The following is a 12661-nucleotide window of genomic DNA, read 5'->3' as shown; positions in this document are numbered from 1 at the left end:
CTGCCTGTCATCTCCACGACTCTGGAGTCTGAGGCAGGAGGATCACAAGTTTGAGCACAGAAGTCCTTATCCTGAATCACAAACTCAAACTGTTAGGACAAGACAAACTACTTTATTTCGTAAAGAACTGGAAGAGAAGCAGATGATAAAGGGGGATAAGAGGACCAGCGTAGATGTGAGGGGAAGAGGAGGAGGGTAGAAGAGAAGAAGGGGGAGGAAAGAGCCATGTAGAGAAGGGGACAGAGACTCAGACGAGGATGACAGTCTTACTCTGTGTTTTCACTTCCCCATCAGAGACTTTCAGTACAGATCAACACTGCTTTTTTCTCTTATTTTATTGAAGTATAATTTACATACACAAAATTCAGCCATTCTAATTGTACAGACTGACATTTGGCACACATATATCCTGTGTAATCACCATCACGATGAAGATATAAAGTCTTTCCATCACTCCAAAACATGTGTCTCCTCAACTCCTGGCCCCAAACACTGACCCGACTTCCACCAATAGAGGTTATTTTTACCTATTCTAGAATTTCATATGAATAGAATCACACAAGATGATCACTTTTATCTCAGACTTCTTTCATTTAGCAGAGTGGTTTTTTAAAATTCATCCCTTTTACATGTATTAATAGTGCCTTGTGTGTGTGTGTGTGTGTGTGGTGCTGGGGGGATTGAACCCAGAGCCTTGTGCATGAGAGGCAAGGTCTCTTACCAACTGAGCTACATTCCCAGCCCTAAGAGTGCCTTTTTCATGTTATTGCTAAATGTGATTCCACTGCATGGATTTGTTTATCCGTTCACCTGCTGACGGACATTTGGATTGTTTCCAGCTTGGGGCTATTATGAATAAAGTTGCTCTGATCACTAGAATACATATCCTTTTTAGACATACTTTTTTCATTTCTCTTGGGTAAATACCTAGGAATGGAATCTTTGACTCATATGTTAAGTGTACATTTAATCCTTTTTTTTTTCTTCTTTTAATTGGGGATCAAACCCAAGAGGATTCTACCTCTGAACTACATCTCAGCCCTTTCTCTAAATTTTATTTTGAGACAGGGTATCACTATGTTGCCCAGGCTGATCTTGAACTTGCAATTCTCCTGCCTTAGTCTTCCTAGTCGCTGGGAATACAGGTGTTTGCCACTGATCCAGGCAAGTGTATGTTTAACTTTATAAGAAGCTGAGGAACTGCTTTTCAAAGCCAGCTTTGTATCATTTTTGTATCCCTCCCCCCACGGCCACTTACATTTTTCCTCTATACCTTCAGGGGTCAGATTTGCATTTCTTTTGAGTCAGACAGTATATTCACCGGCCTCAAGGCATCCCCAGTACATCCTGGTGAGTGTCAAAAGAAATACCAATAAATGTTACTTTAGCTGGACGAAAAGAGGTTCTATCTACAGTGATCTTGTCTTCTGCACCCAGTAATCTGATTCTAAGACCTGTTCCAAGCGGAGTTCTTTGGGCACAGGAGAATTGCTTTCAGGGACGGAGTCACCTATGGTCAGCCAGTCAATTGACCTGGAGGTGACCTGATGGAAATCCCACCTTGCATCATCCTCCTTGAGAACTGCTGGAAGGGAAGAAATCTTGGAGACCTCTCTCAATACCACTCCAGGTCTAGAATCATGAGGCTAGGGTGACAGATAGGGATCAGGACCCCTGGCTACAGGCCAGGGATTGTGACTGCTTATATGTCTTGACATTCACAAACGGGCCATGTAAGGCTGTATGGAGGGAAAAGGACTTTGAAAGATGCTTCTTAAAAGCCTCAAACCTGGGGCTTGGGTTGTAGCTCAGTGGTAGTGTGCTCGCCTAGTATGCAGGAGGCACTGGGCTCGATCCTCAGCACCACGTAAATGTAAAATAAAGATATTGTGTTCACCTAAAACTAAAGAATAAATATTAAAAAAAAAAAAGACTCAAGCCTTTCCCCACTCTTAATCTCAGAGCATTTCTCTCACCTGTCAGTTCTTTTGGGGCTTTCAAGGAAAGGAAGAGAGCGACTCCCAAGCCTGTCAGATGAGCCAATGCAGGACCCACCCCGGAGTAAGTTTGCTATATGTGTAACCTAAAATATGGGTGAAAAGGAGGAAAAAGATAGGTAGAGGTCTCCTTTTGGAAGGCAGTGACCCCTCTGCCCAAGGATAGGAAAGGATGGAGCTTGGCAGAGGTCCATGAAGAAAGGCCAGAGGTGCAGTCACTTGGAAGGGCCTGGGGACGAGGTGACAAACCAGACTGAGGAGTTTCCCTCTTCCTCCAGGAGAAACTATACAGGGGAAGCTGGTAGGGACAGGGACTTGGAGAAAACTGAGTGTCCCCGACGCCCCAACTCAGCGTGGAGGATCAATGCCAGAAACAGATATAGGACAGTGAGAGAGTACAAGTTCCCCTAGAATAAAGACTACATTTCCCAGGCTCCCTTGCGGATAGGCAGGGCCTAGAGAGCCGGTCCTAACCAATGACTTCGCGTAGACGGGTCATGTGGCAGCCCTCGGCCTCTCTGGGAACCAGAGCGCTGTAGGGAGGGGCTTGGCCCAATCCACGCGACGTTGCCTGCCCTGTGTCTCCCTTCCTGGCGAGAAAGCAGTGTTCTACAGTTCTTGTTGCTCCTCCAGCCAAGCCTAGTCTTGAATAACCTTAGAGCCAAAGGAGGAGTCAAAGCGGGAAAAGGAAGCGGGTCCCAGTTGTAGGTAAATCGCAGAGCCCTAGGGGTGTGTTGGGAGCCTGGGGCTGAGCGCTGGGGAGAAGAGGGAGGTTGCAGAAGTACCTGGTGAAGTAGCCCAGAACCAACCACCTGCGCACATTGCCCACTCCCTGTCTTTCCCTGCCCAGGCTTTTGGCACATGGCCCCCTGAGCCAGAGAGGACTCCTGCCCATGCCCTGCCCTCAACCACGGGGGTTCTCTGATTCCTCTCTGCCCCGCATTGCACATTCTGAGTATAGACCTGAGACTGAGTTGGCCACTTAAGTGGAGCACAAGCTCTAGAGACCAGAGTGAGTAGTTGTGGGTGGGACCCAGGATATAGATCTGCATCCTCCCCAACCCTCCCACTCCACTTCATCCATTTGCCCACCCAATAGATATTACGGAACTTCCACCAGTGTTTAAGTGCTGGGGATTGGACAGGGAAGAAAACCAAAAAGCCTGCAGTCATGGAGCCTAGGTGCCAATGTGGGAGGCCGGGGTAGATGCTGCACAGGATAAATAAGAAAAACATAAAGTATGTTATGTAGTGATCAGTGCAGAGGAAATAAAGCTGAGAAGGGGTAGGAAGTAGGGGGTTACATTCAGGTAGGGCCACTAGGGAAAGCCTCACTCACTAAAAGGCAGCTTTCCTGTGAAGATGTTTTTTGCTGCAGTAGGTAGCAAGCCCAAGGCCTTCTGCTAACAAGTGTTCTACCACTGAGCTCCATCTCGAGTCCTTATTAATTTTTATTTTTTGTTGGGGTGGGGGTTACCAGGGATTGAACCTGAGGCACTCGACCACTGAGCCACTCCCCAGCCCTATTTTGTATTTTATTTAGAGACAGGGTCTCACTGAGTTTTTTAGCACCTTGCTGTTGCTGAGGCTGGCTTTGAACTCAAGATCCTCCTGCCTCAGCCTCCCCAGCTGCTGAGATTATAGACCTGCACCACCATGCCTGGCTCTTTTTATTCTATTTTAAGAGAAGATCTTGGCCTGGTTGCCCATGCCTGCAATCCCAGCAACTCAGTAGGCAGAGGCAGGAGAATCACAAGTTCATGACCAGCCTGAGCAATTTAGCAAAACCTTATTTCAAAAGTAAAAAAAACATAAAAAGGGCTGGGGATGTGACTCAGTGGTAGGGTGTTCCTGGGATTAGTCCCTCCCTTGGGGAAAAAAAATTTGACAGGGTCTCTCTAAGATGTTGAGGCTGGCCTTGAATTTGGGATCCTCCTGCCTCACTCTCCTAAATAGCTGGGATTACAGGCATGCATCATGGTGTCCGGCTCGGTATAGACTTTAAAATATTGAAGGGGGCTGGGGATGTGGCTCAAGCGGTAGCGCGCTTGCCTAGCGTGCGTGCGGCCCGGGTTCGATCCTCAGCACCACATACCAACAAAGATGTTGTGTTCGCCAAGAACTAAGAAAAAATAAATAAATATTAAAATTCTCTCTCTCTCACTCTCTCTTTAAAAAAAAATAAAGAAAGAAAAATAAAATATTGAAGGGGTGTAGGAGAAGAAAATACACTTATGTCTCGCTATGGCATGGTATTAACTTGATAAGTACAAACATGTGCGTGCTGCATTATGTGTGCCCCTTTGTGACTAATGAAGGAAGTGTCTCCACATCCCAGCAGACCAGGGTGAAGTGTCTGGAACAGACTGGAGCAGGGCAGGAAGGGCTGTATTCATCTTCAAGCAGGGCCAAGAGGGGCCAGTGCTCTGGGCATTGTCAGCGACACCTCTCCCAGCCCAGACAGCACTATCTGAGAAGGAGGATGGGCCTTGGAGATTATAGCGTCTCCTATGTCTGGCCCTGTGACTTGGGGGCCAGGGAACAGTGCAGGATGACTACGGGCTCTCTATCCCCCCCCTCCCGTGCACACCTCAGCCCCTTTCTACTCCCTTTGCACTCCTGCCAGACAGGAGTTAGGGTTTTTTCCAGGCTGGGCCCATGGCCTGACCCAGCAGGGCCACAGGGATGGGGCAGGGACCATCCTGGACAGTCAGGAGAGATGAGGCGTGACCCTGAACCCCTGTGGTTGAGGACAGGGCATGGGCAGCAGCTTTGCTGAGGACAGATGGAGAATGGGGAGGGAGAGGTCAGCAGTGCCCCCTCCACACATCCTGTTTTCAGAATGTGAGACCCTATCACGTGCTCTTCCCTTTGGCCTTCATCCAGGGCAGCACCCCCCACCCAGGACCACTCCCAAGGCACCCCTGCAGGAGGGTGGGAGGTTCCCCCGGCACACCCACGCAGGGCTTCACCTAAGTTTTTCCAGGCTGGGCTGGGCCCCTGAGCCAGTGGGGGTGAAGGGCACATTTCCCACCCCTTCCTGAAAGCAGACCAAGGGGTCCCTATCAGCAAATGGAAAACCATGCAGGTCCCTGTGGCTGACTGAAAGAGGAAATGTCACGTGGCAGGCTCTGGGACATCACCTGGGAATCCCAGCCAGGTCAGAGGAAAGACAGACAGGCTTAAGAACCAGTCAGGCAGAGTGTGAGGCCAGGATCTGCTGTGGCATGACTGGTGGCATGACTGCAGGCAAGTAGCTTAGACCCCCTGAGTCTCAGTTTCCCTGGCTGTAAAGAGTGCCCTCCTGCCAGGGTTGGTAGGAGGACTGAATGAGCAAATGGGCGTGTCCAGGCTCCAGGCCCTGTCCAGCAAGTGAGAGGGGGCAGTGTGCTAGCTGGGCAGACTCCTAGGACTCCCTAGCTGCTCAGGCCCCCATCAGTCATCCTAACTCCCCTCCCCAATGAGACAGCCTCTCTTGCCACCTACAAGAGTAGGAGACCATTGATGGACTAAAAAGGCTTATAATATAACATGGTCAACATAATAAATCTGGAAATTACATAAAAGCAGAAAGGAAGCCAAAGCCTTTGTTTAACTACCAAAGCCAGTCACTCTGGATACCTTGATGTTGTTCCACATGACATTTCCAAGCACAGGGCTTTTGATTTTCTGTAACATGGCTGAGACCTGAGCATTAAGATGGTGAGCCAGACTTGGGGGTCAGCTGGCCCAGCTTCCTTGGATGGAGATCCTGGCCCAGAAGAGTGGAATGACTTATCCAGGTCAAGAAGTGGCAGAGCTGGAACCAGAAACCATTAGATGTTTGTTGCCTCCTAAACACCAGTAAGAACTTCCTCCTGGCACCAAAGACCACCTTCAAAAGGAACATTTATAGCAGATCTTGGCTTCCAGTTGGGAGCGTCTGTTGAGGAAGAGCTTCCATGAACCCCTTGGCTCCTTCAATAAAAGATGTGGCTCTGACTAACCCTATGCCTTTCTGCAGATGTAGACCCAGCTAGGGGATGAGGGAGAGGTGGAAAGGGAGGGTTGGCAGAGCCCAGCAAGGGGTGTGGCCTTGGATCTGTTCCCAGGGTGGAGCCAGCCATCAGGGTCACCCTGTCCCTTTAAGAGAAGGGGGAGAGCTAGCCCCTCTCAGCCATCCTGGCCTGTCATCCATCCCAGCCAAATCCGAAAGGGAAAATGAAAGAGGGACCAGGAGGAACAGGTCCCAGCTGTCTCCCAAGGTCCTGCTCTTGGCTCTAACACCTCAACCCCAACCCCTGGTGAGTGGGTCAGCTGTGGGTCTGGGGGCACCAAGGGGCTGTGGGGGACCCTTAGGACTGTGTGTCAGGGAGGTTCTCTGGAGATTCTGTAGGATGGATGCCTGGCAGGAGGCGGGAGGAGGCTGGGCCGCATTCCCACCACCGTGCTAGGAATGGGCAGCAACACCCAGAACAGAAGAGTCGCAGGAGTGGCGGCTGCTTTTGTATTAGCCCCTTGATCCCACCAGGCGTTCCCTGTGGTTCCCAGAACAAGAGGAATGGTGGGCAGGGAAAGAAGAAGGTCTCAGTGGCTCTGCCTGCTGTTCCCCAACACTCCCAGGAGTCCCAAATGGGGCCTGGCATCCTGGACTCCAGGCATGGCCCTTGCGGATGGCCAGCATTGGTGCATACATGGCCACTGGGCCTCAGCTTCCATAAGTGCAAGTCAAGGGCTGGCCCTGGGCATCTACAGAGTCCCTTCCCCAAAGTCTGAAATCTGGAGGAGTATAAGGGCCAGCCGAGCAGGCCAAGCAGGCCCAAGCAGGCCCTGACTAAACTCCCAGGATGCTGCTTCCCAGCTCAGAAAGAAGAGAACTTAGGGAATCACCTCCTCCATTTAGACCCCTTCGTCCTGGGCTCCGCTGTTAACTCATTCACTCCCACAAAACCCTGCTGCACCAGGCTTCTCTGACCCCTGGTGCACTCTGAAGTTAGAGAAAACTGACTCCCACCCCATGGGCGTGGGAGGGGCTGGGGTCCCCATCAGTCCCTGCCTCTTACTACCCTCTGCATCCCCAGCACCATGGGAGAGTGGGCGTTCCTAGGCTCACTGCTGGACGCGGTGCAACTACAATCGCCTCTGGTGGGTCGCCTCTGGTTGGTGGTCATGCTGATCTTCCGCATCCTGGTGCTGGCCACCGTGGGCGGCGCGGTGTTCGAGGACGAGCAAGAGGAGTTTGTGTGCAACACATTGCAGCCGGGTTGTCGCCAGATCTGCTACGACCGCGCCTTCCCAGTCTCCCACTACCGCTTCTGGCTCTTCCACATCCTGCTGCTCTCCGCGCCGCCGGTGCTGTTCGTCATTTACTCCATGCACCAGGCCAGCAAGGAGGCGGGCGGCGCGGAGGGTGCAGCGCCGTGTGCGCGCGGGCTCCCGGAGGGCTCTTGCGCGCCCTGCGCCCTGCGCGCTCGCCGCACGCGCCGCTGCTACCTGCTGAGCGTGGCGCTGCGCCTCCTGGCCGAGCTGGCCTTCCTGGGCGGCCAGGCGCTGCTCTACGGCTTCCGTGTGGCCCCGCACTTCGCGTGCGCCGGCCCGCCCTGCCCGCACACCGTCGATTGCTTCGTGAGCCGGCCCACCGAGAAGACGGTCTTCGTGGTCTTCTACTTCGCCGTGGGGCTGCTCTCGGCGCTGCTCAGCGTGGCCGAGCTGGGCCATCTACTCTGGAAGGGCCGCCCGCGCTCTGGAGAGCGCGACAACCGCTGCAACCGTGCGCACGAGGAGGCGCGGAAGCTGCTCCCGCCGCCGCCGCCGCCCGCCCTGCCATCGCAGCGCCCCGACCCAGATCCCTACGCCCCACCCGCCTATGCGCACCCGGCACCGGCCGGTGACAGCGAAGGCGAGGGCGGAAGCGGCCGCAGCAAGGCGTCACTAGCCACTGTCCGTCAGGACCTGACCATCTAGCGGCGGTCCCTGCCCTGTGTGGACGGTGAGATCCCAGGCCGAACCCCACCACCCGGGTCCCTGCCGTAGAAGCAAGAGACTTCCGAAAGGACTGTCGCGGGACCCTGCCTGAGCACGGTGGACTGGCCCGGGGAGGCATAGCACTTAAGGAGTGCGCGCAGGTGCCACTGGCAGCAGCCATTCCGGGGTCGCAGAGAATGAACTAAGGCGGGTCCCTGATGCTCTGATCCTGGTCGGAAGGGAGGAGGCCAAGGGGACTGAGAAGTGGACGTGAGGAAGGCAGCTAGTGACCTGGTTGTAGTAGGGACAGAACCAACTGTGATACCAGCATTCCCAGGCGCTCTCCTTGTTCGGAGAGGGGTGACTTCCCTGTGGGTTCTTGGTGAGTGTTCGCAAATGAACACATGAATATGCTGTGAGATTTGTGTGCACACGCAAAACCTGTGTGAGCTGTGTGCACCGGGAGCCTGTGAACACCCTGTATGCATGCAGGTGCACACACGTGTTCACACACACACCCCTCCCAAATGTATTGTGAATACAGGTGCGCATAGACACATGGACCTCTTGGTGAGCAATGCGTGGTGTGTACTTGTGCACACAGACACATATATGTCCTACATGAACTGTTGCACACGTGTCATGTACATCCTGCGGGAGCTGGGTGTGTGAGATCACTTACATGCGCTGCAAGGATAGCCAGAATCCAATGCCAGCAGCAGCCACAGTGACTGTCTCCCCACTCCCCTAACTCAGCCCACCTGAGGGCTTCCTAGGAAGGTGTCCCCTCCTGAGAGGACACACCGGAAGTTGGGGGGAGGAGTCACCCTTCACAGGGGCAGATCTCTTGTAAACACATCCCACTCTCCACCCAATGGCTGGGGTAGGGTGACTGGGCCCTTGGATGGAGGTAGAGTGGGGTAGGATGGGCCAGAGGGTAGGACAGACTAGTGTTTGCCAGTTTTTGTTCTGTTTTGTTTTTAGTACTAAACCCAGGACCACTAGGCTGCAGCCCCAGCCCTTCCTTAATTTTTTTTTTTTTTTTGAGACAGGGTCTTGGTTGCCCAGGCTGGCCTTGAACTTGTGATCCTCCTGCTCAGATTCTGTGCCCAGCCTAGTGTCATTGTTTCATTTTCCATTTTCACCCTTCTTGTTGTCGGCTCCACCCTGGGGAGAAACTGCCCCTGAGACAGGCTCCTGCCTGGTTCCCCTCAGCTCTCCCCTGCACCCACACCCCGGCATTCAAAGGACCGTCCCCTCAGCTGCCTCACACCTGCCTGTCTCTCCCCTACCCCCATCTGTCTTCCTCCTTCACCACCCCAGTGAAGACACTGTTGATAATCAAGAGACAAATCCAGGGGCCACCATGTCACCGCACCTCAGGGACTCGCTCCAACCCTGCTTGCTTACCTGGCTCTGCTGTTGACCACCATGTCCCCGCTCTACTTCATTTCCCAGGTCTCTGGAGTGCCCGCTGCTCTTTCCCTCAGTTTCCCTCCTGTGTGCCACACAGCAGCCTGAGGGACTGTCTAAGTTTCTCCCTGCCCCCTTGCCCTGGGAGTAAGGCCAGCCCCCTCATGAGCCTTCTGAAACGCTGCCCAGCCAGGCCCCACTTGAAGGCTTCTGGCCCTGTGGCCTTCCTGTGGTTTCTGTGCTCAAAACCATACCAAGTCTGTGCCTAGCCCGCTTTTGCCAAGAGTTTGGATGTGACGACCTTTGCCAGAAGCAGCCTCCCTCTGCAGCCCTGTCCTCCCCTCGCTCATGCCTGCCTGCCACCTTCAAGAAAGGGGTCTTCCTGAAGGAAGAAGCAGGTACCCTAAGTCCTGTGCTTCCCCAGGAAGAGCACTTCCCCTGCAGGATGGCTTTGCTGTCTCTCCATTCTGTGATACACAGCCTCGTGCATACAGAGGGCTTAATAAAGTGTGTTCAGTGAAGCCACTGGGTGCACACCTGCGACCCCAGCTACTACGAGGCTGAGGCAAGGAGGATCCCAAGTGCAAGGCCAGCCTCAGCAACGCAGTGAGGCCCTAAGCAACTTACTAAGAACTGGTCTCAAAAAACAAAAAGGGCTGGGGGTCTAACTCATGGTAAAGTCCCCCTGGGTTAAATCTCCAGTACCGACCCCCACGCCCCAAAAAAGAAGGAAAGTTTGAGGCCAGCCTGGGCAACTTAGGGAGACCTTGTATCAAAATAAACTAAAAAGGGCTGTAGCTCAGTGGTAGAGTACCTCTGGGATTCAATCCCCAATACTACTCACACTGGAAGAAAAAAGTGTTAGATGAGAAGCTGAACAGGTCTGCAGACCGCTGACATCTCCACGCCTGAGTACATACTCAGCCTCCCAGGGCACAACTCCATCTCTCTGATGAGAGTCAGTTCTGGGTCTGCAGCCTGGTCCCCTGTACACCAATGCTGATGTGGATGTCCAGCTGTTTCTAGATCAAGTTATTCAAAAAATATTTGTTGAGTGTATACTATGTGTCAGGCAATGATCAAGATCAGCATCATTTGGGGCTGGGGCTGTAGCTCAGTGGTAAAGTGCTTGCCTCACATGTGTGAGGCACCGGGTTCAATCCTCAGCACCACATAAAAATAAAGACACTGTGTGTTCATCTACAATTAAATAAACATTAAAAAAATAGATCAGCATCATTTGATGAAATGGTATGTGAGGAGTCAGGTGCAGTGATAGATATGCACCTATAATCCCAAGGACTCTAGAAGCTGAGGCAAGAGGATCACAAGTTCAAGGCCAGCCTGGACAACTTAGGTAGAACTTGTGTCAAAATAAAATTTGAAAGGGTTGGGGATATAGCTCAGTTGGTAAGAGTGCTTGCCTAGTATCCATAAGGCCCTGGGTTCAGTCCCCAGCACCACCAAAAAAAAAAAAAAAAAAAGAAAGAAAATTTTAAAAAAGATTAGGGCCAGGCGTGGTGGCACTTTCCTGCAATCTTAGCAGCTTGGGAGGTTGAGGCAGGGGGATCACAAGTTCAAAGCCAGCCTCATCAACTTAGCAAGGACCTAAGCAACTTAGTGAGATCCTGTCTCAAATTTTTAAAAAATAGAATAAAACAGGGCTGGGAATGTGGCTCAGTGGTTAAGTGCCTTAGCGGTTAGTCCACGGCTCAATCCCTGGTACCATAAATAATTAAATTAAAATAAAATAAGTGTTGGGAAGGTAGCTCAGGGGTAGAGTGCTCCTGGGGTTGATCTCCAGTGTGGCTGAAAAAAAATTGCATGTGAACTACTTATATATTTTCAAGTTTTCCATTAGCCATGTTAAAAAACAAAAAGGAAACAAGTGGAGTTAATTTTAGGACATGATTTTCTTTAATCCATTATATCCATAATAGTGTCATTTCAACCCCTTGTCAATAAATTAAAAAGCATTCAAAAGATATTTTACATTTTTTTACATGAAATCTTCCAAAGCTGGTGTGAACTTTCTATTTAGAGCACATCTCAGATTGGACCAGCACATCTCTAAGGCAAGTGTTGGTGGCTGCTGTATGGTGTGGTGCATGTGTTGGGGTCCACCATATGCACTCAGGAAGCTTATGTTCTAGAGAGGAAGATAATAGTAAATGGGTACAGGATACATGTCAGTTGGTTGTCAGAAGAGTGACACCCCTAGGAGGTGACACTTCAGAATTTTGTAGCAAAGGGTAGCCATGAAACTGTTTCCAAGAAGAGCATTCAGGTGGCAGGAATGGCAGGTGCAAAGGCCCAGAGGCAAAATGGAAAGAGGCTGGTGTGGCTGGAGTGTGGCTGGCGTGGAGTGAGCCACAGGGCAAGAGCGCCCCAACAGCAACCCCAACTTCCTCAGTTGCTGGGCAACCTTACTAGCTCGGCCAGCCCCACCCCCTGTGTCCCACAAGTCAGCAGTCGCCTGGTCCCACTGCTTAACCCCCTTAGCCTCTTCCTCCTGTGCCTGCCTTTCACTACCCCTCAGAGGCCCCCGGGATCACTGGTGGACCTGGAGAACCCCCACAGCCTCTGTTCCCACCACTCAAGACCAACCCAAACACAGTCATTCCTGGACCCTCAGGATTCCATCCAGCTCCTAAACTGACCTTGGCCTGAGCCCATCCCAGCCTCCATGCCTCACCTCTCTGTGGCCTCACCTCTCCCACTGCTGTGATCCCAATTGGAAATGGTGGGCTGGGGTCGTGGCTCAGTGGTAGAGCACTCTAGCATGCGTGAGGCACTGGATTTGATCCCCAGCACCACATAAAAATAACCTAAATAAACAAAATAAAGGGATTGTGTCCATCTACAATGAAAAATATTTTTTTAAAAAAATTGGAAATGGCTAAAACGTCAGAACTGCTGACAATTTCTGATCATGCAACTCTCCTTGCCACTCTGTACTTTGCCTCCCTCTTCCCCTAAGGGTTGAGAGGGGCCACCTCTTCCAGGAAGGCTCTGGGTGGATACCTCTGCCTGGTGTTGCAGTCACCAGGGTCTGTGACCTCTGGGTCTGTCTCCCTGTGGAGGTCCCACTGGGGATTTACATAGTGAAAACCTCTGAATTACCTGAGCCCAGTACCTGACTCTGTTTTACACATGAAACATTAAGGATTTTCCTTGTTTGTTTGCAAGGGTATTTTATACACAGAATATAGCAGTTTTTATTTCAACATTCACCCAGCTCTTTTTATTTTTCCTGTGCTTCTTATACAGCATGGCTTCTAACCTTACTTTCCCGCCAGCCCCCGTAT

The 12661-nt window shown here is 51.7% G+C and overlaps 1 protein-coding gene across 1 annotated transcript; it reads left to right on the top strand.

Annotated features, from left to right (window-relative positions):
- The first annotated feature begins 7061 nt into the window (after nucleotides 1–7061).
- Nucleotides 7062–8216, top strand: Gjd3 (gap junction protein delta 3). The gene has a single exon (XM_026387140.1). The coding sequence runs from the start codon at nucleotides 7062–7064 to the stop codon at nucleotides 7938–7940; it is 879 nt and encodes a 292-aa protein (XP_026242925.1). The 3' UTR covers nucleotides 7941–8216.
- Nucleotides 8217–12661: the final 4445 nt, after the last annotated feature.

Source organism: Urocitellus parryii, chromosome 7 (genome assembly GCF_045843805.1).
Source record: "Urocitellus parryii isolate mUroPar1 chromosome 7, mUroPar1.hap1, whole genome shotgun sequence".
NCBI classification, from domain to species: Eukaryota; Metazoa; Chordata; class Mammalia; order Rodentia; family Sciuridae; genus Urocitellus; species Urocitellus parryii.
Note: the sequence above shows the minus strand (reverse complement) of the source record. Positions and strands in the feature narration are given on the sequence as shown.